General features: G+C 37.2%; 1 protein-coding gene and 1 long non-coding RNA gene across 12 annotated transcripts; one reads left to right on the top strand and one right to left on the bottom strand.

Moving 5' to 3' along the window:
• Positions 1-7,686: 7,686 nt before the first annotated feature.
• LOC110802474 (uncharacterized) lies at positions 7,687-10,586 on the top strand. Of its 2 annotated transcripts, none has more exons than XR_002537189.2 (3): positions 7,687-8,109; positions 8,283-8,338; positions 10,322-10,586. It is a non-coding gene; the product is annotated as an uncharacterized lncRNA (long non-coding RNA). The 2 variants fall into 2 exon arrangements; XR_002537188.2 differs by having other exon boundaries at positions 7,691-8,109; positions 8,286-8,338.
• Positions 10,587-15,866: 5,280 nt separating this feature from the next.
• On the bottom strand, positions 15,867-23,332 carry LOC110802462 (villin-1). Of its 10 annotated transcripts, none has more exons than XR_008930672.1 (7): positions 23,176-23,332; positions 22,819-22,892; positions 21,691-22,495; positions 21,468-21,536; positions 19,816-21,336; positions 18,965-19,057; positions 15,867-16,864 (listed from the first exon to the last, which is right to left on the bottom strand). XR_008930672.1 is itself a non-coding variant. In XM_022007889.2 (3 exons), exons 1-3 carry the CDS (start codon positions 23,209-23,211, stop codon positions 21,130-21,132), a joined length of 312 nt encoding a protein of 103 aa, XP_021863581.1. In that variant the 5' UTR covers positions 23,212-23,311; the 3' UTR covers positions 17,497-21,129. The 10 variants fall into 10 exon arrangements, 1 of the variants encoding a protein (XP_021863581.1); XR_008930680.1 differs by having other exon boundaries at positions 21,100-21,336; XR_008930676.1 differs by having other exon boundaries at positions 18,965-21,336; positions 21,691-21,781; positions 22,423-22,495.
• Positions 23,333-23,939: the final 607 nt, after the last annotated feature.

The raw sequence follows: 23,939 nt of genomic DNA, 5'->3' as shown, positions 1-23,939 counted from the left end.
CCTTGCTCGCTCGTCGCTGCTGTGCACTGTTGCGTGCTCGCGCCCTATGGGCTGGCCTCGCTCGCCTTTGCTCGCGAGCTTGCTGGCTCGTTGGGCCTTGCACGCTTACGTGCTTGGCTCGACGGGCCGGCAACTCCGATGCCCTTCGTATTCGCGATTTAATATATTTCCAATATATTATTTATCGTTTCGTGTACGACGAATCACCGTCGTACGATACGATTTATTCGTGTCGCCCAGATTACGAATATTCGCGATACGATATACGATTTCGACAAAGGTCGTATGGTATAATACGTTTCCAACTAATTCCCGAAAAGCTATTAAATGAATTTCCGATTCATTTAATCCGGTGATCTTTTACGTGTCATTGGTGTGACCTTGTAGGTTCAGTCAAGAGTAAGTTGTGAGTTCAATATCCATTAGAACTCACTGATCGGAAGCATTGCTCCAGCTAGCTGTTCCGATCACTTGATCTCACTGAATTAATTGTTCGCAATTAATCTGAACCTTGGTATTAGACTTAATGCACCTTGGGTGAAGGACATATTTCCTTCACCAGTATCCTTCCCATCACGTTTCAGCCAGTGCAACTTCTTGAATAGATTAAGTGTTAGGTTATGATACATATGACAATTCATAAATCATGCGGAAAAACCATAAAGCCAGGAATACATATTATTTACACATAATCATTTAGCATAGTTTAGATGCATACTCTTTGTTGCGTGCCTTCCCTAGCTGCGCCCGAACCGAACAAGAACAAGTCTTTAGGACTCCAAGTGTCGTCCCTCCGTAGATAGTCCACAGCACGTCCTGATCCGCCTTAAGATTGACCAACTAGAATCGCCCTTCAGGTACTATTATTTTCGGCACTTTTAGGCAATTGTGTGACTGAATTTTTCTCTCAAAAACTCACTTTGAATACTTGAAAACTCGTTGTAAATATGTGACCCTAGGAACCTATTTATAGAGTTATGGAAAAGGATTTGGAATCCTATTAGGATACTAATTTATTTAATTATAATCCTACTAGGACTCTAATTAAATAAACTAAATCTTTTAGGATTAGATTTAATCATATGACGAATCCCGGTAGCCTTAGGATTCGAGTAACACACTTCGAGTAATACGCTAGCACCGCACGCAGGCCTTGCGGCCCACGCACAGCGCCAGCCCACTCGTCGAAGCCCCGCGCGCGCGCCCAAGCTTCGGCTGGGCCTGGCTTTTGCGCTGGGCCTGGTCGTATTGCTTGGCGTGTGGTTGTTGCGCTTGGCTTGCTGGGCGATGGCCCGGCTTCGTGCTGGGCCTTCGTCTGGCAGGCCTCGTCCGATGCTAATTCGTACGATGCGCTTCCGATTAAATTCTCGATTCCGGAATTCATTTCCGATACGAACAATATTTAATATTTCCGATTCCAGAATTAATTTTCGTTTCGAACAAATATTTAATATTTCCGTTTCCGGAACTATTTTCCGATTCCGATAATATTTCCGATTCTGACAATATTTCCGTTTCCGGCAATATTTCCGATTCCGACAATATTTCCATTTCCGATAATATTTTCCGATACGTACCATGTTTCCGTTTCCGGCAACATCTACGACTTGGATAATATTTATATTTCCGATACGATCCATATTTCCGTTTCCGGCAATATCATCATTTCCGGAGTATTCATTTCTTGCCTGTGACGATCTCAGCTCCCACTGAAACCAAGATCCGTCGATTCCGAATATCCATAGTTGGAGTATTTAATGCCTTTAAATACTTTATCCGTTTACGTACTATTTGTGTGACCCTACGGGTTCAGTCAAGAGTAAGTTGTGGATTAATATCATTAATTCCACTTGAACTGAAGCGGCCTCTAGCTAGGCATTCAGCTCACTTGATCTCACTGAATTATTAACTTGTTAATTAATACTGAACCGCATTTATTAGACTTAACATTGAATGCATACTTGGACCAAGGGCATTATTTCCTTCATTAAGAGTCAAAGGCCATTGCTTGTATGAGAATAGCCAGGTGTATGCTACCAGGTTACGAATGACTATAGGAGACAACTGGACAAGGCCGACATTCCAAGCTCGAAGAACTTTCTCAATAAACGGGTGCAAGGGAAAGCGTAGCCCGTAGTCAAACATCTTGGTATACACAACACCATGTCCTTCAGGATAGTCGGCCGCCGTTTGCTCCTCTTTCGGCACAACCAGCCGATAACCCTCAGGTAAGCCCAAGAAACGACCACCAACCTCAGGATGCCGGTTGGCATTGGTCTCTTTCACGAAATCACCATCTATCTCAGTGGTGAGAGCAGCAGCGTCATTAGGGGGAGGGGCCGGAACCAAAAACGCAGCGGCCTCACCTTCGAAATTCACATCGGCATCCAAGGCCTCCTCTTCAAACACTTGCTGCAAAATTGCAGCATCCTCCTCATCTTCATCAGACTCGGCAATGGGCGGAGCCCTTAATCCAGGAGACCCAGATTCGGAAGACTCCAAGATGGAGTCGCCAGGGGTTGAGGGCACATCACCACTGCCGGCGGAATTAGCTTCACCCGCATCATGCACGGCTGGCTCCTTCCCGGCCCGCCGATTACTTGTAGACGGTTTCGTGTCTGACGGCATGGCCCTAGAAACATATATATTTCCGAGGTTAGTACCGTACTCCCCAAGACCAGAACCGCCAGGCTGGGTAAATTCCCGGTAATCCCGCAAGTGGTACCTAACCGAAATCGGATCTACGTCTAAAATCGGCTCCCCAGCTGGCACGTTATGCTCATCCGGCCTAAGTTCCCTCTCCATTCGTGCCCGCAGGCTGTGTAACTGTTGTGAACGAGAAAACTGAGCCGCAGTCATAGGTATAAAAGGGTCGGTAACAGGATTCCCACCCATGAACTGCGCAAAAGGAGGTGGCGTGTCGGATTTTACCCCCCACCCAGTATGCCTAACATTGCTACCGGCCGTATTCCCATCCATATTCAATTCAATGCCCGAATCACTACTTGTGTCTGAGAGATTTATAACATTATCACCCCCAACCCTACCAGTCATGTTTCGGCTACCCCCCACTCACAACACATGCAAACAAAAGTAGAAACACCCGACAAAAAGAGAAAGTAAAGCCAGAAACCGTACCTAATTCTGGAAATTCACAACGAAATTCACTCTCAACGGCCGCAAAAGTCTCTCAACAACCCAACTGAAAGAACAAACGAGAAAAGTCAGACAACCAAACCCTAGTAAAACACCGGACAACCTAAAAACAAGACCAAGTTCGAAAATTACCAAAAGAAAAAACCAAATCCGGACGGAAGAAGGGCGGCAGAAAGAATCGAGCACAAAAGGGAGAAAAAGAGAGAGAGAGAGAGAGAGAGAGAGAGAGAGAGAGAGAGAGAGAGAGAGAGAGAGAGAGAGAGAGAGAGAGAGAGAGAGAGAGAGATTGGCAGCACAGAGAGACAAAAGAGAAGAGTGAATTGCAGAGAACAAAGAGAGAGAATGGAAATGGGAAGAAAGGGAAAACAACGGTTATTTAAGGAAAACGAAAAGAAGTTGAAACGACAGGAAGCAGATCTGGGCGGTTGAAAAATACCACAACTTCCAACACATATCGGATGGCTGACACGTGTCCAAAACACTTTTCAAATCTCCCGCCACGCGTGGCATGGAAGCTGAACCGTCGCCACGTGTCACTCAAGGGGGCTAGCCAGCCAAAAAACTCAAGGGGGCTAGTCAGCCAAGAAACTCAAGGGGGCTAGTCAGCCTAAATACTCAAGGGGGCTAGTCAGCCTAAAAACTCAAGGGGGCTAGTCAGCCAAGAAACTCAAGGGGGCTAGTCAGCCTAAAAAACAAGGGGGCTAGTCAGCCTAAAAACTCAAGGGGGCTAGCCAGCCAAAAAACTCAAGGGGGCTAGCCAGCCAAGAAACTCAAGGGGGCTAGTCAGCCAAGAAACTCAAGGGGGCTAGTCAGCCTAAAAACTCAAGGGGGCTAGTCAGCCTAAAAAATCAAGGGGGCTAGTCAGCCAAGAAACTCAAGGGGGATAGTCAGCCTAAAAATCAAGGGGGCTAGTCAGCCTAAAAACTCAAGGGGGTTAATCAGCCAAGAAAGTCAAGGGGGCTAGTCAGCCTAAAAATCAAGGGTGCTAGTCAGCCTAAAAACTCAAGGGGGCTAGTCAGCCAAGAAAGTCAAGGGGGCTAGTCAGCCAAGAAAGTCAAGGGGGCTAGTCAGCCTAAAAGCTCAAGGGGGCTAGTCAGCCCATAAAAATCAAAGGGGTTAGTCAGCCAAGAGGTCAAGCACAGACATAACCAGCAGGCCTACAAGAAGCTCTCCATTTAAAGCGACCAATCCTTGTCCTAATGGGGGCTAGTCGTGGCATCAGAACAAGAATTGAGCACAAAAGCACACTACAAACGACCACTTTCAGAACAATCGCACCCATGGGGTGTTGATCGTCCCTAAGGGGGCTAGTTGTATGGGGGGTTTACCCCCGCTTTTCGCTTTTTTCTTTATCAGAGCAACTATAAACTGTCAAAAGACAGTTGTAGTCACTCTGAGGGGGCTAGTTGTACGGGAAGCCCTACCGGCAAGCCGGTAGGACAGCCCATAACAGCTGTAACAAACGTCCATACCCAAAAGGGACACCAAGCCTGCAGTCGGTACCTTGGGTTTACAGAGCCCAGTCGGCATTGCTATGACATTATCCATCAGTCAGACCCAAAATAGAGGATCCGGAACCAACGGGTAATAACCCGGATCGTTCGTACAAGTAACCCGTCTATATAAACGGACCCCCATCAATGCCAAAGGTACGCAATTCAACCCCAATCATTCTTACAAGCATTTATTACAAAGCTACCAGCACAATCTGACTTAAGCATCGGAGGGGTAATTCTAGGATCACCCCCGAGGCTAGTTAACGGTTTCACTGTGCAGGATACAGTCAGCAGTCACAGTCGGAAGCCAATCATCCCTTTCCTGTTCCAAGTCCACAACCGGAACAGATATGGTTGTGGTTGTTTGTCGAGGGAGGAGGGTAAACAAAATAGCATATTACGAACAAATAAGCTGGTGGGAATGAGGTTGTGAGAAAATACATGATTTAATTGTGGGAAGGAGCAAATAATAGGAACGATTATTGAGTTGGAAGCTTAAGTTTTTCAATTTGGGAGAGAAAAAAACTTGCTACAGTAGGTGGGCTGAGAGGTGATGGGTTGCAGAGAGTAAAGTGGTTAAGTGGGGAAAAATCCTATATTAAAGCATATGTACAAATTACGGATAGGGATGGAAATGAGTGAGATTTGAATCGGGTGGAGTATTATTCGTATTCACCCGTTTCACGCGGTCTAATCGGTGGATCGGGTGATATTCGAGTGAAAATCATTAACCACTAAAAAATCACCACCTAATAATACATATAATAATTAACCATAAAAAAGCTTTTATACCTATATTTACTTCTGAAACATATAATTACCTCTCATCACTCATAATTTATACCAATTTTTTTAAGAAACACTAAATATAATATACAATGGAATTAGCAACACCTTTAATTTTTAAAATATAGATATAAATAATATATATAAAAGAAATGGGTGACGGATCGGGTGATACGGGTGATGGATAAAAAAACATGACCCATATCCGACCCACATCCATCACCCGCTTCACCCATCACCCACTTTGCATCCATATAATTCGGGTTTTCATTCGTTTAATTATAGAGGGTGATCGGGTTATTGGATATTTCCATCCCTACTTACACACCATAGACCAGAATAACAACATTTTAATAAAAAATTACCGGGTTTTCGAGTACGTGAACTTATCTGTGGTAACTGAACTTCTTATTTGTGGTAACATAACTTATCTTAACTTATTTTTTCTGAAAAGTCAAGTTAAATAAGTTGAAACAAACAGACTCTAAGACTTTGTTCTCTTCACCTGCTCTTGTATGAATTTTCTAGTATGATCTGAAATTTTTATTTATTTTTAGAAAGGTAATAAGAAGAGGTGAAGATAACATAGCCTAGCTTTCTATAAGTTTAGGCTCCGTTGAATTCGACTTGTCTTATCTTAACTTATTTTATATTATATGACCTTATCTTATCTTATTTGAACTTATCTCATTTTTTTCTGAACTTATTGTGTCTAAACTTATTTTGTGTGAAATACTTAAGTCAAATAAGTCGAACAGAACAAAACCTCACTCTAACTCTACAATTTACTCTCTTACAATCAGATATATGATCAGTTCCGCCCAACAAGTTCAATTAAAGCTAGTCAACTTTATCAGTTTCAAATAAGTTCAGGTGTTATCCAACAAAGAGTATGCACATACATTGTTATACATATATAACTAAGTAAATTGACTTATTTGATTAACTAACTAACACCGACTTATTCAATTGAATATGATGTATCAAATTAGACATTAGTTAGCTCAAGAAGCGTAACAACTATTCCACAAGTTTAATTGATAATGGATTAATGAATTTAGTTAATATAAAGTAGTATTCGATTTTCCATATAATTCTATTTTTTCAACAACAATTTCAAACAATGCCAAATAAGAATTTTTTTCATTTTAGTTTAAATTAAACAAGCTCAATCAACATAACAATGAGTAGTTAATTAAGTTATTTAAATAAAAGATTAGGGTTATTAGCCGCTTCTCCCCTCTCTCCCTCTTTTCTCTCTTTTTAGGATTTACAAAAATTAGGGTTTTCTAGGACGGAAATAGCCAATTTTCTTCGGAAATTTGGTTATTTCCACCCCTTTCTCAATCAATTATGTTGTGTTTTTGCATTAAATCTCAATAAAACTACATAGTTTCAGTGTAGTAAGTACCCATATGGTGTGTTTGATTGTTTCAGTGTAGTAAGTACCCCTATGGTGGGTTTGTTTTTAGTTAAATTTTGTGTGTTTAGTTTAGTTCAAGTTGTTTATTTGGTAAAGATTTATGCGGGATCGAAGAGGATGTCAATCTTTCGACTATAATCAGATGAATCAGACGGAAGTCATATTTGTCACGGCTACAACAGATCTATAGACCCCCTCGTCAATGAAGGCTGTGAATCACAACAATATAAAAGAGGGTATACAGAATGTTTGATATACTACGATCTTAGCTATGGTGAAAGGAAGTTTTTATTTGATTCGATTGTTATGTATTTGTTAGATTTAAATCTTTATGTAGATGTCGTATGACTTTTTATCAATGAATTAATTTGTTTATAAAAACAAAAAAATTACGTTATTTAAATGAGTTTGAGGTCAAAAATGTTCCAATAATTTCCACTCATGTCCTTTTAAGCATTTTGAGTTAATTTACACCCGCTTAACTCCATAATATTAGTTATACACCAACTTCAAACTAAATGTGTTTGAAATAAATTTTAGGTGCATTCTATTCACCTGATTTTCAGTCGTTTTTTCTGAATTTATATCATGTGAATTTACATGAACTTATTTTAGCAATAAATTATACTAATAAAAATAATTTTGCCATAATTATCTTATATAAATTCATTTTCCCTAAAATAAGTGAAAATATGGTAAACGAAACAGATTATTACTTTTAGGCGGGAGAATTTTAAGAAAAAATGGCTCGGGAGCTCCCACGAAAACCAATCTGAAAAAACTAAAAATGAAAAACTCGCGCGGAAGGAACTCTAATCTAAAAAACTAAAAATGAAAACTTCCCCACTCCATCGGTAACTCAACTCACAGTGTCCCACCCTCCCTCAGTCTCACATCCCTCTCCTTAAACTCTTCATCTTCTACGCAAAACCGATCCAAGCACTCATTGCATTCATCTGAATGTCGATTTCAAGTACGAAAATCACAGCTAATTTTGACCTTTTAAATCCCCAAATCCAATCACTATCCTCATTCCTTTCTCTTGGGTTTTGGTTGACCTCGATTGTAAGCAATAAATTTAAGGTTTCCAAAGTTCAAATTCAAGTTAAGATTATGTTGCTTCTTTCTCTTGTCCATCCTATATTCCTATTGTTTCGGGCTTGAAAACCGAGCTTAATTATGGAGATGAATTATGCGCCTGTATTTCATCTGACGGCTCTCCCAAGCCTCTTTCCATGGATTCTGCAGGTATGGTAAATTGTGCTTTAGATTTGTCGTCTATGTTTTTGTTTATGAAGTTTTTGTTCCTAATTTGGTTTTTGAGTAATTGTTAGTTCTTCACTATTATGCATATGTTGTCTATCTAATGGTTTAATTGATGGGTTGATATTTTAATAACTCCATTTTGTTCACAATACTAGCAGGGGGGCTGACAAGCACTTGCTACTGTAGAATCTAAGGCCCCTTAGATTGACAGGTATAATCCTATTTCTTATTCAGATTTGTTAGTGGCTATTTCTAAGATACTAATTCAAGAGACATGACTTACACTTGACTAGTTCTAACTTCTAAGTTATCCGACCAGTAACCCAAAACATTAAATTAGCTCTGGTTGTAAGAGAATTCTTTTACCTATTACAATTCAGAAGCTGAGGTCAAAGAACAATCACGAGATAATATCAAAACAAACAACAATATGCTCTAGGATAATGCAACTTAATCAAATTAAAGATTCAAAGAAGTAAATAGATTCTTCTATATATATTGTTGTTTTGCCTTACCTGTTGTTCGAATTGTTCCTGCTGACAATGTTGCTTCTTTTATATATATATGACTCAAAGTATCTTAATTACGCTATGTATTTAGGCCCTTTACCTACTATACGTCTATACCCTCGCTAGACTAAGCTCATTTTTATTTAAAAAAAAGGGCTAGAACTCACTCTATCATATCAAAGGAACCGATTTTACCCTCCTTGTTGATATTTTCTTGAACAAACAACTGGACTAGTATTTATATTATATTTTTAATTAGGTCCTATCTAAGAATACTTAAACCCGTTTATACATTATTTTGATCAATGGTTGGTTATTTTATACTCTGCCTAGTCATACCGTGTGATATAAGAATTTGTGGCTGTTTATTAAACCGTATGATACAAGAATTAATTGTTGTAGTAGTTAAACCTTGGAAATTAAAATAGTGCACTTGTTTTTTAAATTGAAATAATTTGGAATTTTGGAGTAATGTCGTATCCCCCTCACTTTTCTGTCTATCCTTTTAGTGATTAAATGTGACCATATTGAGATTGTCTATGTGTTCGGAGTACTGGTCTAACGAGTTAGAGAAATGTACAGTGAGGTTCATTATTTTTGGGTACAAACCATGTATTTAAGATGTAAACAAATCTCATAGTAATCAAAGTAAATGTTTTCCTCGCCCTCTTGCCTTTAGATACCCTCAGTTCTAATATTACTTGCAATATTTTTCTTTTGGCTAATAAACATGATAGGTACTTGATCTTAAACTGTGCTTCAATTATCTTGTTGGTAACCAAGGTCTTCGATTAAAGTGGGCCAAAGGACCCCGGTAACACCTTAGGGGGCTATTGCCCAATTTCAAGGAAAAACACCCCTTGTTGCCTTGCTGTTAACCTTGTACCATCGAAAAATTATCCAGGATAGAGCATTTTACAAGGAGGAAACTTAGTGATGTCCCACTGGATGATCCATGAACCCGGTCACCCGCTATAATTACACGGATGAAAATCCGAATTAAATGGATGAAAAGCGGGTGATGGGTGAAGCGGGTGATGGATGCGGGTCGGATGAGGGTGATGTTTTTTTATCCATCACCCGTTTACCACCCGATCCGTCACCCGTTTATTTTAAATATATTATTTATATTTATATTTATATTTAAACATAAAATGTGTTGATAAATACATTACTTATTAAAGTTAGTGCTTGTTTTTTTAGTTATATGCGTAATAAGAAATAATTATATATTTCGGAGATGAATGTAGTTATATATTTTTATTTTTTTTTGGTTAATTATTATGTATATTATTAGTGGTGATTTTTTAATGGTTTACCATTTTCACCCGAATATCACTCGTTTCACCCGCGGGTGACGGATGGACGGAATGCGGGTGATTAGTAAAGTGGGTGACGGATGGACCGGGTGAAGCGGATGGATGCGGGTGATGCTCCACCCGATCCAAATCCCACCCATTTTCATCCCTAGTCCCAACATAGATTTAGGTACTGCGGGTTCTATCAGGTATACCGTATACATACTTCATTTTAGTGTGAAAAAAATAAAGTTGTTGTCACATCTATTTATTGTTTCTCTCTTATCCTTGTGTTTTATGAGTTTTAAAGTTTTATTTGTACTTGTATTATTTAGAAACTCTTTTCATTCCTATACACTCAAGTAGCATTTATGTTTGTTTTTGCAGTTTGTAGGAGGTGAGCAAAGGACGACAACGTAAGAGCCCCAGTCTTGTGGCATATGCAAATATAGCTTTTATTATTCAAGAGGTGGATATGGTGGATGGATTGAATTGTACCCGCAAGTAGTTTTGGCAACTAAATTCTAATTATGGTTGCTGTTAAGTAAGCCATTTTCTTATTATCTACGTTTGTGCTATCTGCCAGATATGTAAAGCAAATTTTCAGATGGAAAATATATGATGGTGTGATGGAGAAATATTTATTCTACTCTCCCTTCTATTTTACTTCAGACTGGTGAGACGGGGGATTCTTTTTCCTATCTATGAAAAGCAAATTTTCAGATGGAAAATAGTGACTTTTTATGATGAACTTTTACTTCCGATGGTATTTTAAATTCTAACTTAATCATTCTTTTAGTTTATTGCACTGAAGTTGCTGACAATCAACTGTGTATGATTTGTGGGCTTCATTATGAAACTCATAAACACCTGTTATGTGAGTTTTTGTATCCAGAGAGTTTTTGAATATAATTCTGGGATATTTGGCCAGATAGGTATAAAGAAGTAAATTACTTCCTTCCTCAGATGTTCATCTGGAGTCGGTTCATAATTCCTCATTTCAAGGTAGAATTAAGTTGTTGCTTCTACTATTAGTCAACCACATACTTTGATGTAAATTACCTCGAAAAATGAACTTGAACATCGATTTGGGCTTGGTGTTGTTCTACTTTGTGATGTTCTGAGATGGTTTTTAGGTACAATTTCAGTTTTACTATTCTGCTTTCTTGATGTCTGTTGCTGCATTCTAGTCTGCACTTTTGGCTTGATACTGATTTTCTACCCATTTGATCGGTGTTGCTGCTATACTTGATGATCTTGCAAAGTGCTCTACTTTTCCTACTGCTAATGAGGACTGGAGAGTGCCGCAAAGATATGGAAAGAATGCTTCAAGTTTGTTTTCTTAGTTGTGTAGTTAGTTTAGTCGTAAGTTGACTTAGGTTGACTTTCTACTTTTCTTTGATTGTTGGTTATTGTAGTTTGTTTGTTTAACTTGGTATGTTAGCCTTTTGGTTTTCTTTATAGTTGAAATTTGGTGTGTGTCCAATTTCTAGGTTTGAGTTTGTACAAACTATGCTTTTTATTTTTGGTTAAAAACATTGCTTATTAACCTAAAAAATATCATATGTACACGTGCTTTGTTTATATTTTTTTCCACTTTTTTGGACAACAAAATATTTATTAAAGCATAGTCTTCATTTATTTTATTACCTTTGTTTATGCAAGTGATGCGCATGACATTTTATATAAATATTGCTATTTTATACTATTAAGTATAGGAATATTACATATTACTTATAATATTATTTGGTCTAAATTTATTACCATTATAGTGGATACCATAGGTATTTCACAAGGGGACACCAAAAAAGTCAATCTTAATCAGAAAAGAAAAATTATGTTACTTCCTCCGTTCTGAAAATATCGCACTATAATTGATTTTTACTCCTCTAGTCATTACTTTGACTCTTAATATCTCAAATCTTGTGCAAGTAAAACTTATAAGAAATTAATATTTAGAAAATATATATCGATAAAAATCTAACATGACCCCACATGACTAAAATTTCCTTACGTACGAATCACAAAAAATGGCCAAATTCGTAGTGTGACTAGTATAAAAAAATGGTGCGATATTTTCGGAACGGAGGAAATATTATACTTCCTCCGTCTTTTAATACTCGCAACATTTGTTAGTTTCACGCATGCCAATGCACAACTTTGATCATTTATATTTTAAATTCTCTTTATGCAAAAATTATAAAAATTTGATATTTTGAAAATACACATTGAGACGAATCTAACAGGATCCCACATGACTATATTTTATCTTATATAAAAAGCACTAAGAATAGTCAAAGTAGATTATATGAATAGTGGCAAAAGTCCAAACGTTGCGAATATTAAAAGACGGAGGAAGTATTTTATAACCTCAAATACTTTTCTTAAACATTTTAAAGAAAATTCATAATAGAAAGAAAACCAAAACCACCAAGGAAACCAATAAAGAAATTTTCACCTTTCATTCTTGACATAGTTTAAAACACATGAAAAGACTATCCCAACTATTCTACAATAGAGTAAGCACCATGAAGCTCTTTATATATTTAAGGAGTACAAACCAACTACAAAACATTGGAAATTCAACATGCAATTTAAGTACATTGTCTGTTATGAAAAACATCATCAAATTCTTTTACTAAATCATTCCATTTCTGAGTAAATTTATCCAAAAACGATGTACTTACATGTGTCAACGTGACCCGGAGAGCATACATAATGCTCGACTTGATGTGACGTCACAATATCACTAATACTACCCATAAACTTTTAGGGGCAACATCAATTTCTCTAATGTTAAAAAAACTTTTAGAGGTAATCATAATTTTACTGATGCTAAAATTAAACTTTTAGGGGCAACCTTAATTCCACTAATGCTAAACATAAGTTTTAGAGGCAACCACTATTTCGTTAATGCTAAAAAGTACTTTTTAGGGGCAACTTAATTTTCACTGATGCTAAAAAAATATTTTAGAGGCAACCATTATTTCATTAATGCTAAAAAGTACTTTTGGGGGCAACCTAAATTTCATTGATGCTAAAACTAACCTTTAGAGGCAACCAAAATTAACTAATGCTAAAAAGCACTTTTAGAGGCCATAAAAAATTAGTTGCCTCAAGGTGTTGCCTCTATATGTAAATTTTCTTGTAGTGATTCTCTGAGAGTAATCAGGAGGATTTTCTAGCTTGGGACCACACAAGAATGAAGCGTTTACTGTCCGTAGCTCGTAACATAGGCAGCTACAATGCGGAAGTGGGGATATTGGGTCATCTGACCCGCGTGCAAACCAAGGACTATGGAGAAACATTTGGAAGGCACGGGTTCCACAAAAGGTTTAGCATTGGTATGAAGAGCAGTATGTGAGGGCTTGCCCATAATGTACCTGTTATAATTAATCCAAACTGAGTACTTCATACTAGATTAATCGGTAGAATATAATTGCGGAAGAGTACCTAATGATCTCTATATGACCCGACCTCCGGCCTATATGTGAGAATGTAGTGTTTTGTTCTTTGAAGATATCGCATAACCCTTTTGTCTGCCTTCCAGTGATCTATTACCGGATTGCTTAAATATCTGCCTAACACGCCAACATTGTACGCAATATCCGGACGCGTACAAACTTGAGCATACATAAGACTCCCCACTGCCGAAGCATAAGGAACCTCTTGCATTTATTTACTTTAAAAATCATTTTTGGACATTGATTAAGACTTAACTTATCTCCTTTAGCAACAGGGGTATCACGTGGCTTGCAATCTTGTGTGCCAAACCTTTTCAGAATCTTTTTGATATAGTTTCTTTGTGATAATCCAAGAATACCTCGAGAACGATCTTGATGTATCTCAATTCCTTATACAAAGGATGATTCACCAAGATCTTTCATTTCAAACTTGTTTAATAGAAATCTCTTGGTTTCATGCAATAAACCTATATCATTACTAGCAAGCAATATGTCATCAACATACAAGATCAGGGAAATGTGCTTACTCCCACTGAACTTATGGTATATACAATCTTCAACTGCATTCATCTCAAAACCAAATGAGATGATTACTTCATGAAACTTGAAATATCATTGACGAGAAGCTTGCTTAAGTCCATAGATGGATTCCTTTAATTTGCATACCATTTTCTTTGCATAGCCTAACACAAAATTTTCTGGTTGCACCACATAAATTATCTCATCAATGTCACCATTGAGAAACGCAGTCTTTACATCCATCTGATGTAACTCAAGGTCAAAGTGTGCCACTATTGCCATTATTATCCTAAAAGAGTCTTTCGATGAAACTGGAGAGAAAGTCTCTTTATAATCAATGCCTTCCTTTTGCATATATCCTTTTGCGACAAGGCGAGCTTTATATCTCACTATATTACCATTTGAATCATTTTCTATTGTAAATATCCACTTACAACCAATAGGTTTTACACCTTCAGGTAATACAATGATTTACCATACACCATTGTCTTTCATGGACTTAATCTCCTCATTCATGGCATCTATCCACTTTGAGAGTTAGGACTTTTCATGGATTGATGGAAGTTGATTGGATCACCTTCCTGTATTTCAGAGAAATCCTCATGTTCCTGAAGAAATATAACATAACCATCAGGAATTGCACTTCTCCTTTCTCTAGTGGATCTCCTTAATGGCATTTGTTCTTGAGGTGCTTGAGTTTGTTCTTCAGGAATGACCTGTGTGACTTGTTGATCTTGATTAGGGAGATCTTTGATATTGTCTTGCTGCTCATGGAATATTTTTTAAACAATTCCAATAACTGTAACTTGATCATTGTTTTCAACAATGGATGGAAGGGGAACAGATTCCTCTTCAAAGACAAAATCCCTAATATCTCTCCCCCCAAACTCAACATCCTCAAAGAACCGGGAATTTTCCATCTCAAATATTGATCTAGTAGTGGGATCATAAAATTTATGCCCTCTTGACCGTTCAGAGTATCCCACAAAGTAGCTACTAACTGTTTTTGAGTCTAATTGCTTTTCATTTTCCCTATAAGGCCTTGCCTCAGCTAGACATCCTCAGATATGTAAGTGTCTTATACTGGGTTTTCTCCCAGTCCATAACTCATGAGGGGTTTTAGTAGCTGCTTTTGTAGGAACTCTGTTTAGGATATAAGCTGCAGTCTTATTTGCCTCTCCCTATAGTGATTCTGGTAAGGTTGTGTGACTAATCATACTCCTTACCATGTCCTTTAAAGTCCGATTACGTCTCTCAGCTACACTATTCATGGTAGGAGATCCTGGAATAGTGTATTGAGGGACGATTCCACACTCTTCGAGGAATTTAGCAAATGGCCCTGGACGTTGTTCACCTGATCCGTCGTATCTACCATAGTATTCACCACCACGGTCAGATCTGACAGCCTTAATTGTTTTGCCAAGTTGGTTTTCCACCTCAACCTTAAATTTTTTGGATACATCCAGTGATTGAGACCTCTCATGAATGAGATAAAGATAACCATATCGAGAAAAGTCATCTATGGACGTAATGAAATATGGTTGACCATTTCTAGCAGGTGTAGAGAATGGCCCACATATATCTGTATGAATAAGTTCTAAGACATCCGTAGTTCGATTGGCTTCAAATCTCCTTGTGTTTTTCTGTTTCCCCTTAATACACTCAACACAGATTTGAAAATCTGAAAAACCAAGGGGATCAAGAATTCCATTTGACACAAGCCTTTCAATTCTTTCTTTAGATATGTGCCCTGAACGTTTGTGCCATAATGTAGAGGAATACTCATTAGTTAACTTTCAATTTGTACCTCTTGAACTTGTATGCAAGGCTTCATTATAAGAAGCAATGGTGTCAAGCAAATATAGGTTGTCATAATGGGATTAAGAACCAGTACCTACGATATTTGAATTTAGAGAAAGAGTAAACTAACTATTTCCAAAAGAACAAGATTATCCGAATTTGTCCAATATATAAATAAAAACCAAATTCCGTCTAAAAGACGGTACAAAGAAAGTCTCTTTCAAATCCAAATAAAAACAAGTTCTTAACAACAACCTAAACGTCCCTATTGCTTCAACCTCAACTGATTTTCCATCGCCCAGATAAATGAATCTTTCATCATCACTTGGCTTTTGGCAGCTTAGGCAACCCTTTCTTTGCACGGCAAGCGTGATATTTGGTACAATCCTTCTTTAGGTGTCCAGGAGTCTGACAAAAGTAACAACCAACACCTTCAGATTTATTTTGTTGGTGTTTCTTTTGAGCTGGAGCGCTTGCAACTTCCTTATCCATTTTCCTTTCTTTTTGTTTGCCTTTAAAGGCACTGGCCAAATTAGCACTTTCAGTCTTCTCTTGCTTAAGCCTTTCCTATTCTTGCACATGAGCTCATTAAGATAGCATTTCTCCTTTTGACAGTTATAACTTATCTTGAACTGATTAAACTGTGTAGGAAGAGAGATCAAAATTATATGCACGAGCAAGTCATTTGACAACTCTAACTTTAGTGCCTTTAATTTTGAAGCAAGATGAGACATTTCCATAATGTACTCCCTTATGTTCCCTTGACCTTTATACTTTACGGAAATTAAGTTCAACAAGGTTGTACTTATTTCCGCCTTATCGTTTTTAAGAAAACGCTTCTCAATTTGTTCAAGTAACTCTTTGGTAGTGACCTCATCAGACAGATGACCCTTAAATGATTCTGGAATTCCCCGCTTCATGATCATTAGACACATACGATTAGAACGGTCCCACTTCTCAAAGTCACGCTTTTGATCAGCGGTACTTGCAGCCGTAAGAGCAACAGATTTATCCGTTCTTAATGCAAGGTCAAGATCCATGCAGCCAAGGACAATGCTTACATTTTCCTTCCAATCCTTATAGTTGGTCCCATTTATTAATGGAATCAAGTTGACATTGGCAGATATTACAGAGACATAAGTATTCACTGAAAATAGAACAAAACAAATAAAACACAAGCTCACAATAAATTTCATAATCCAAATATAATTATCAATTTCAAGTATTGGCAAACCTCATCACAAGGTACCTAGCACAACATTAATTTTTAGTCTTTGGACAGAAAAATTAATTGTAAGTGGTACTCTTGGTGTAGTAATCAAATATTAACATGCAATAATATCCTGTCAAATGTTAAGCCTTTCTTTGGACCGACTTCACATTCACATGGAAAACCTTATAACTGTTACATATTTATTACCAAAAGTATGTTTAAATGCCTGCCAAATAATAATCTTCCTTTGTGCCGACCATTACCCACATGGAAATTAAACACACAAAACCATCTTAATATTGAAATTAACTAATCTACATAAAAGAGGTTACTTTGCCAACGTATTGTTTCAATTAATCAATACACCATATTAATAATACAAATTACCAAAAAAATTAAATATGATTATTAAACCTTAGTTCATAATACATGATTTGATTCACATGTAAAGCCAAACTTTATACACAATTTGCAATAATCATAGAGGGCATAAAGCAACATAATCAAATCATGAGTATAAAGTTATAATCAGATGACCGATCATATGAAGGCAGATAACCAAAGAATAAAAAAACTTTGTGGCACTTAAAAATAAATAAATTCAAACATAAACTTAGAGTGCCCAACAAAATTGGATAGCAACTTTAAAGAAACTAGTGGCTTGGCCGCGCGCACGCGCGCGGTATGGCTAGGAGTGGCTACATGGCACCAACTTTGGTTCAATACTCTATGTGCTTCTATATAAACGTTATGAATAGAAATGACTTATACAGGTGACAATATAAAGAAGAGTTTAATAACAAAAGATATGTAGAAGATATATGGCTTTAGTACAATATAACACCCTGTCATACATCAATTGAATACTTTGAAAGGAGTGTATTTTATGTTAGTTTTCGGATAGGTCTACAGAAGTTCTTCCTTGACTTCTCGCAACTTTCCTACCAAGCCAGTTCCCATAGAATCATCATTGTCCGGCTTTCGTAACCTTTTTTTGCTCTTTGTTCTCTTTATTCCGAAACTTTCACATGCGTGGAGTTATTCTAATGTAATAACTTACATTACATCACACAAAATTACTGAGCTTCATATCATGCATAAACAAAGAGAAAAACACAAACATTTTTTACTATATCTTTCTCAAAATATTGTATCAGACTCATCAGAGTTATGTAACAAGCATTATTATTGCCTTTGATACAACACACACACTCTCTGTCTATCTCCCTTTCTCTCATGAGTATTGCATTACTCTATATCTCTCTCCTTCCTTCTCTCACCCTCTTTCGCTCATCTTATCTAAATTTACATGTTTTAAGGAAACTCGTGTTTTTAATTGAGTGAAACTTTACTTAATAAAAAAGTGCTCACTCTCTCCCCTCCTTTCTCTCCCTCGTCTCATCTTTATGTCCTTTCCCTTCCTATCTCCCCATTTCCCTCTTCCTTTCACTCAAACACACGTCTCTGTGCTTCTCTACCTCCACATCTCCCTTTCTTACCTTCTCCCTATTTCTCTTTCTCCTAGGAAGACTTGTTTGAGTTGCTCTACATTTTTTACAGCAAAATGCATACTCCAAAGTTTGTCTCTAAACATGGTCTCTAAATATGTGTTTCTGATTTTCATGTTTTAAACAATACTCTTGCTTTGTTATACCCAAATCAAAAATACTAAGGCCAATACGTGCGTAGTTCAAGGAAAAAAACGTTTCCGTAAAAAGTGTTCTTGTCCTTTTGAGCGTACATTGCATGTATCTCAGTGGATGGCAATTTATTTATAATATCATTAGGAAAAGGGTTATTAACAGTGTTTTGAAATATCTAAATTATTTGAAGTTGACAAAAAAATACAATGTAATGAATTTCCATTCTTTTCGAAGAAATTAGAATGGCAATGCAGAAGGCTAAATTTGCATCTTACTCAATAAGACTCAAATTTATGTGCCAATTTGGTGTTAAGCCGTGCTTTGTTAGAAAACTCATTACTACTTCCTAGAAATTACAAGAAATATGTCTCAAGATTAAGAGTAAACTAACCTTTTGAGCGTTAGATTGACATGATTTACTTCCATGCCGACACCAAAACGCCTTGAAGAGATGACGTTCATCATGAAAGTCAATTTCATAATCCTAGATTCAAATAGAGGCCCAAAAAACATGAAGCAATAAGTATGAATTTTATTTCATATTTATGAAGGTTTCTTAAATCATACAACTCACAAATAAGAGCATTTGCAAGTAACATTGTTATGCTTATTATATTTTCTTTTGCACTATCCATGTGATGTATGCATCTAGCAAACTCTGTAATGCAATTTGATCTTTGATAATCCCTTTTATATGCATATTGATGTGGTCTGTCTACCAAGACGTTTACCTCAAGATGGAGTTCTTCACTGGTCCTTTTTCCACAACCCCTATCTTTACACTTAAAGCTTCATTCCTTAGTCTCTATAGTAGTGTCCAAATATCTATATTAGCGTTCGGAACTTCACTCTTAATTCTTGAGATTCTATTGCCTAAAAGGGAGGTAGTCCGAAAAAAGTACCATAAACCAATGATCCTCTATCAAGTCCCAAGTCCCAATTCAATCACTAAATGGTGATAAACACATGTTCTATAAACATAATGACTCCACGAGTAGAAATAGAAACGGTAAATTTTGCATGTACTTTAGGTTTGCACAATTGGCAGACTAACCCACCTCTAATAACCTCAATGACATCAATGTAGAGTGATAGAGCCACACAAACAAAATAAGCCAGTGATTCATATGTGCATAGTTTCAGGTATAACTCTCCAAAGTCCAAAGTAAATTTTTTTTTAATACTAAGTTGTTCAATGGCAACTATTAGGATAAATGTTCACAACATAATACATAGTCATACCTGAAGGGAAAAACAATAACGAAGGTCCACCTTGACTCCCAGGCCCTAAATTAACGATCTTCATGAAAAAGAATTATTTTGCCTAAGAAGCATCTATAATATACCATCAATGTGGCAAAAGAAAATGAAGACAAATAGAAATGTATTTCCTTGGTATTTGTTTGTACAAAGAAATGAAATGCAGAAGTACCTATAATCATCAAAGTGTTTTCCGTAATACAAACAAAGCCTACATAGTAGGCAAATTATTCTTCAAAGAAATTGAAACATGTAAATATCCTCTACGCTGAACCTTTTTAATCATTATCAAGTATCAACAATTCAACATCAATAAAAAAAAGTTAGTTTATAAATATTTCATTACTTTCCATATAAGTCCTGGAAAAATGAATTACGAAAATACAGACTTGAAAACATATAATAGCAACTAATTCGTATGTAAGGGTTTCAACCCCAAACAACATTTGGATCAGCATCAGACATATATATTAGATTAGAAACTTCATAGAAAGATAGAAATCATTTATGGGCTAATAACAAAAGAAAACATCAATTATGTTTTCAAATTAACAAATTGGAAAGGTTTAAAAAATTATAGTAAACCTTATATTGCAAAATATCTTGGTTGTCACTACTGGTTAGAATGATTGATTCCAGCATCACAGGACAAACAATAAATAGCTTAAAATTTTAAGGTGCGTGCTAGTTGTACTTGCATTACCTACATGTATTACCAGTTTCAGATGATGAACAACCCCTGATGTAACTGGTGGAATGCAACATCTCACATATCACAAAAGATACAGTAATCCTTACCTGGTAGTGTTTGTTTAGGACTTTGTCCATCACATCAAACATTTCCCGAATATGGGGCGTTTGGTTCGCAAACTGGTATGAGGTTGGAATCAAGAATGATATCAAGGTGGTATGGGTTTGGAACTTGATTCTTAATACCATGTGTTTGTTCCGATTTGGGGATGTGTTTTTTCCTTTTGTTTGATACCTTTGAGTAAAGGTATGAGCCATACCCACCCACCCCCCTAGATTTCTAAACCCCATACCTTGGGGTTTGAGGTATGGTTTAAAACTCTTAAAATTTCCAACCAAACACATGACATGGGTTTAGACCATTAGAAACCGCGAACCAAACACCCCCTCAAAGTGTGTCCTCATGAGGTACCCCCCCCCCCCCCCCCACCACCACCAGGTCTCATGTCAAACAACATGTATCTTCAGTCAGCCACTTTATTGTCAATTAAGTGTTAATAGCTCAGGAAGTCTTACCTCCTTAACCAAAATGGCATGTTCGCCATTTCATGCTAACAAGGTAATATGGTATGTGCCTCTATTTGACCTCTCTAGTCCTGATGTATATACTCCTTCACATGGAATAACACAAGGTTTAAAGTATGACAAAAACTTTGCTGACTCTTGACCTTGTTTTTCCCGGTATTGCATAGTGCAAGATCCTAAGGCCAAATCTAATTCAAGCGCTTTATCTGAGACCATTAGCGACTCCACCTACATGAGAATAACAACTACCTCAGTAAAAATTACAGTGCATTTCTCCATGAGAAATCATTTAAGATGGAACAACAGTGGTTGTGTTACAATTTTAGGGCCATCTAGAAAATGGAAGAAAGAAATCATACCTCATTTGCATCCTTTCCAAGCCAATAATGTACATCATGTTCAAGCATTCCATCTTTCAGCAATATTGTCTGTCTCAAAAGACAGATTAATAATTATAGGTGATACGACACTCCTAGATGTTTCTGCTTGTCTATTAAATGGAAAAGTAGGCAAAAAGTAACACCCAGCACAACAACAATAAATAACATGAGGTCCTAGCAATCAATGAATACCAAAACTTACATTTAAAATCAAATATAAAAGAAGTTTCCCATGAGATGACTTCGGTACTGGAACCAAGCTGAGATTCTCAACACACCATATCTCGAAACCACTAAAACACGGGTCAAGGAAATAAAAAAACAGAAAACAAGAGTTCAGAAATAGCCTAAGTATATAAGGTAGTGAATTATACTATAGAAAACAGTTTTATTGTGGCCTCCACTGTGAAATTTTCTCTATGATCACCTGGTCATGTTAAAGTAGAAATATGACAATATGGCTTATTCCTTCAACGCATTAAGCGTTTGGTTCACTGGGTATGGGTATGGTATAGGTTTAGACAGAGTATAAATAATTCTCTTTAAAAGAAAAATAATAATTTTCCTGTCAAAATAATAAAATTAAGTTTTATTTATAAGCAACCAAGCACATGAATTAAGGTATGACCTCATCCCAAACCCATGGGTTTCATACCTAACCTCCTACCTGGAGATGAATAGGCATACTGCACTCCAAGATCTCTTTCTCCTCACCCCACCTTGCCCCCTTGTGACTTATGTCAAAATAACTATACATAATTTATCATGAGATTTCCATTAAGATCATAACAAAATTGGTGCCAAGTTATTTTTTCCTAGTCATACAGTGTAGTGAATTCCCTTCGAGCCCATCTTTGACCGCGAAAAGATATGTAGTTATGATCTTCTCAATTATCAACTCAGCAATACGATCAAAGTGATTAAACAGAATAACCTCAACTGGTCGTCTATGCATCTATCACTCCTGTTCCCACATCAATGGAGTGTTTTCATGCTAGTACCGATCGCTACAAGTATAACATGACTGTATGAGTTTCAGAAAAATTGATACCATGGTGTAATTGAATTGCTCACAAATATATAATTAGGTTCAATTTGAGCTGTGAGAAAAAATGCAAGAGGGGTTCACTTAAAACATAATATTATCTACCAAAATTTTAATCTGATTATATTTTATTACTACATTAGGTGCATAAAGTCGAAGTGTACATCCATGCACACAAGATATTTGACCAAATGCTTCAAAGAAAAATAAGGAACAAACATGGTTCTTCAATCAAATTAACAAGGGTATTTTCTAGGAACCTCGGATAAGAGAGAGAAATCATACCAACTCGAGCATAGGGCCTTGATCGAGGAACATCCATATTCAAATTAGTAGGAACTAAAGCTTTCCCTCTAGACCTATAAATAATTTCCCAGATTTACAAAACCAAAAAGGGGTTTCAAACCAGTGGTAACTTAGGAATGGAAAGGAGAGAGAAAATTGGAGAGATTGTAGCCAATAGAGATAGGGGATCCTGTTGAATGGAGAAGAACCTTCTCATTCTTGACCTTGAAGAAGAAGTCCCCATTTTCATGGGGATCAACTTCAAGCTTACAGGACACAGAGGAGATGGGGGAGGAGAGAGAAAGATACAAAAGAAAATCAAGAAAATTAAGCGAGCAAAATAGAGTAAAAATTTACCAGAATATTAATCATTCCATTCAAATGAAGAGACATTGATTGAATCCATGCATGAAATCAATTTGTTATGGATGGAGGAAATGGGGAGGATTTCAGGAGAGAGAATAATGAGGGTGAATGAAACCAGACAAAGGGTAAGAATGAGAGGAGAGAGACGAGCAAAATCTTAATTGGAAACGCATCGTTTCGGTTACTGTAGACACCTAAATCGTGTCTCCCCTCTGGGATGATGACGATACCATTATCCTTACTAGGCGGTTGGAACAACTCCATGCGGAAATCCCAATTGCTAAGAACATCTCCAAAGTACAAGATCCAAAATCCAATCCCCGAGGTCGTTCCCCTCCCGGAACTCGGTACAAAATAAAATTTTCAAAAACCAATTTCAAAATCCAAGTACAATCTCATCTAGTAGACCATTCCACTGGTTTTACTAAGCCTTTTCCACTCAAAATCATATAAGGCAAGTCAAGTTCGGGCGCCGACCCACAAAACCGAGCAAGCCGGGCCCCGTCCCGTAAAACCGGAATTCAAAACCCGAAACGGCTTGTTTTTAGACGCAAAAATAAGTCTTAACCTCCAAGCAAACACTACGTGTCAAACATCGTACTATTTGTACGAAGGTACATCAATACAAGACAAATCAAGGACGGAGCCGCGTCCTTGTTTTGGCGGCATCCACGCCACGTCACCAGCGTTGGGCGCTGCTTTGGCGTGCTGCGCTGGCAATGGCTGGCGTTTTGCAGCCATTTTTCCTATAAATA

This window comes from Spinacia oleracea, chromosome 3 (genome assembly GCF_020520425.1).
Source record: "Spinacia oleracea cultivar Varoflay chromosome 3, BTI_SOV_V1, whole genome shotgun sequence".
Taxonomy (NCBI): Eukaryota; Viridiplantae; Streptophyta; class Magnoliopsida; order Caryophyllales; family Amaranthaceae; genus Spinacia; species Spinacia oleracea.
This window is presented reverse-complemented; position numbering and strand designations above follow the sequence as displayed.

Excerpts from the sequence above, each read along its gene's own strand:
- LOC110802462 (XM_022007889.2), bottom strand. The coding sequence starts at position 23,211 with ATGTCTCTTCATTTGAATGGAATGATTAATATTCTG. Across the intron at positions 21,537-23,175 it reads ATGGAATGATTAATATTCTG|ACAATATTGCTGAAAGATGG; the intron begins GTAAATTTTTAC and ends CTTTTGAGACAG. Across the intron at positions 21,337-21,467 it reads TTGGAAAGGATGCAAATGAG|GTGGAGTCGCTAATGGTCTC; the intron begins GTATGATTTCTT and ends ATTCTCATGTAG.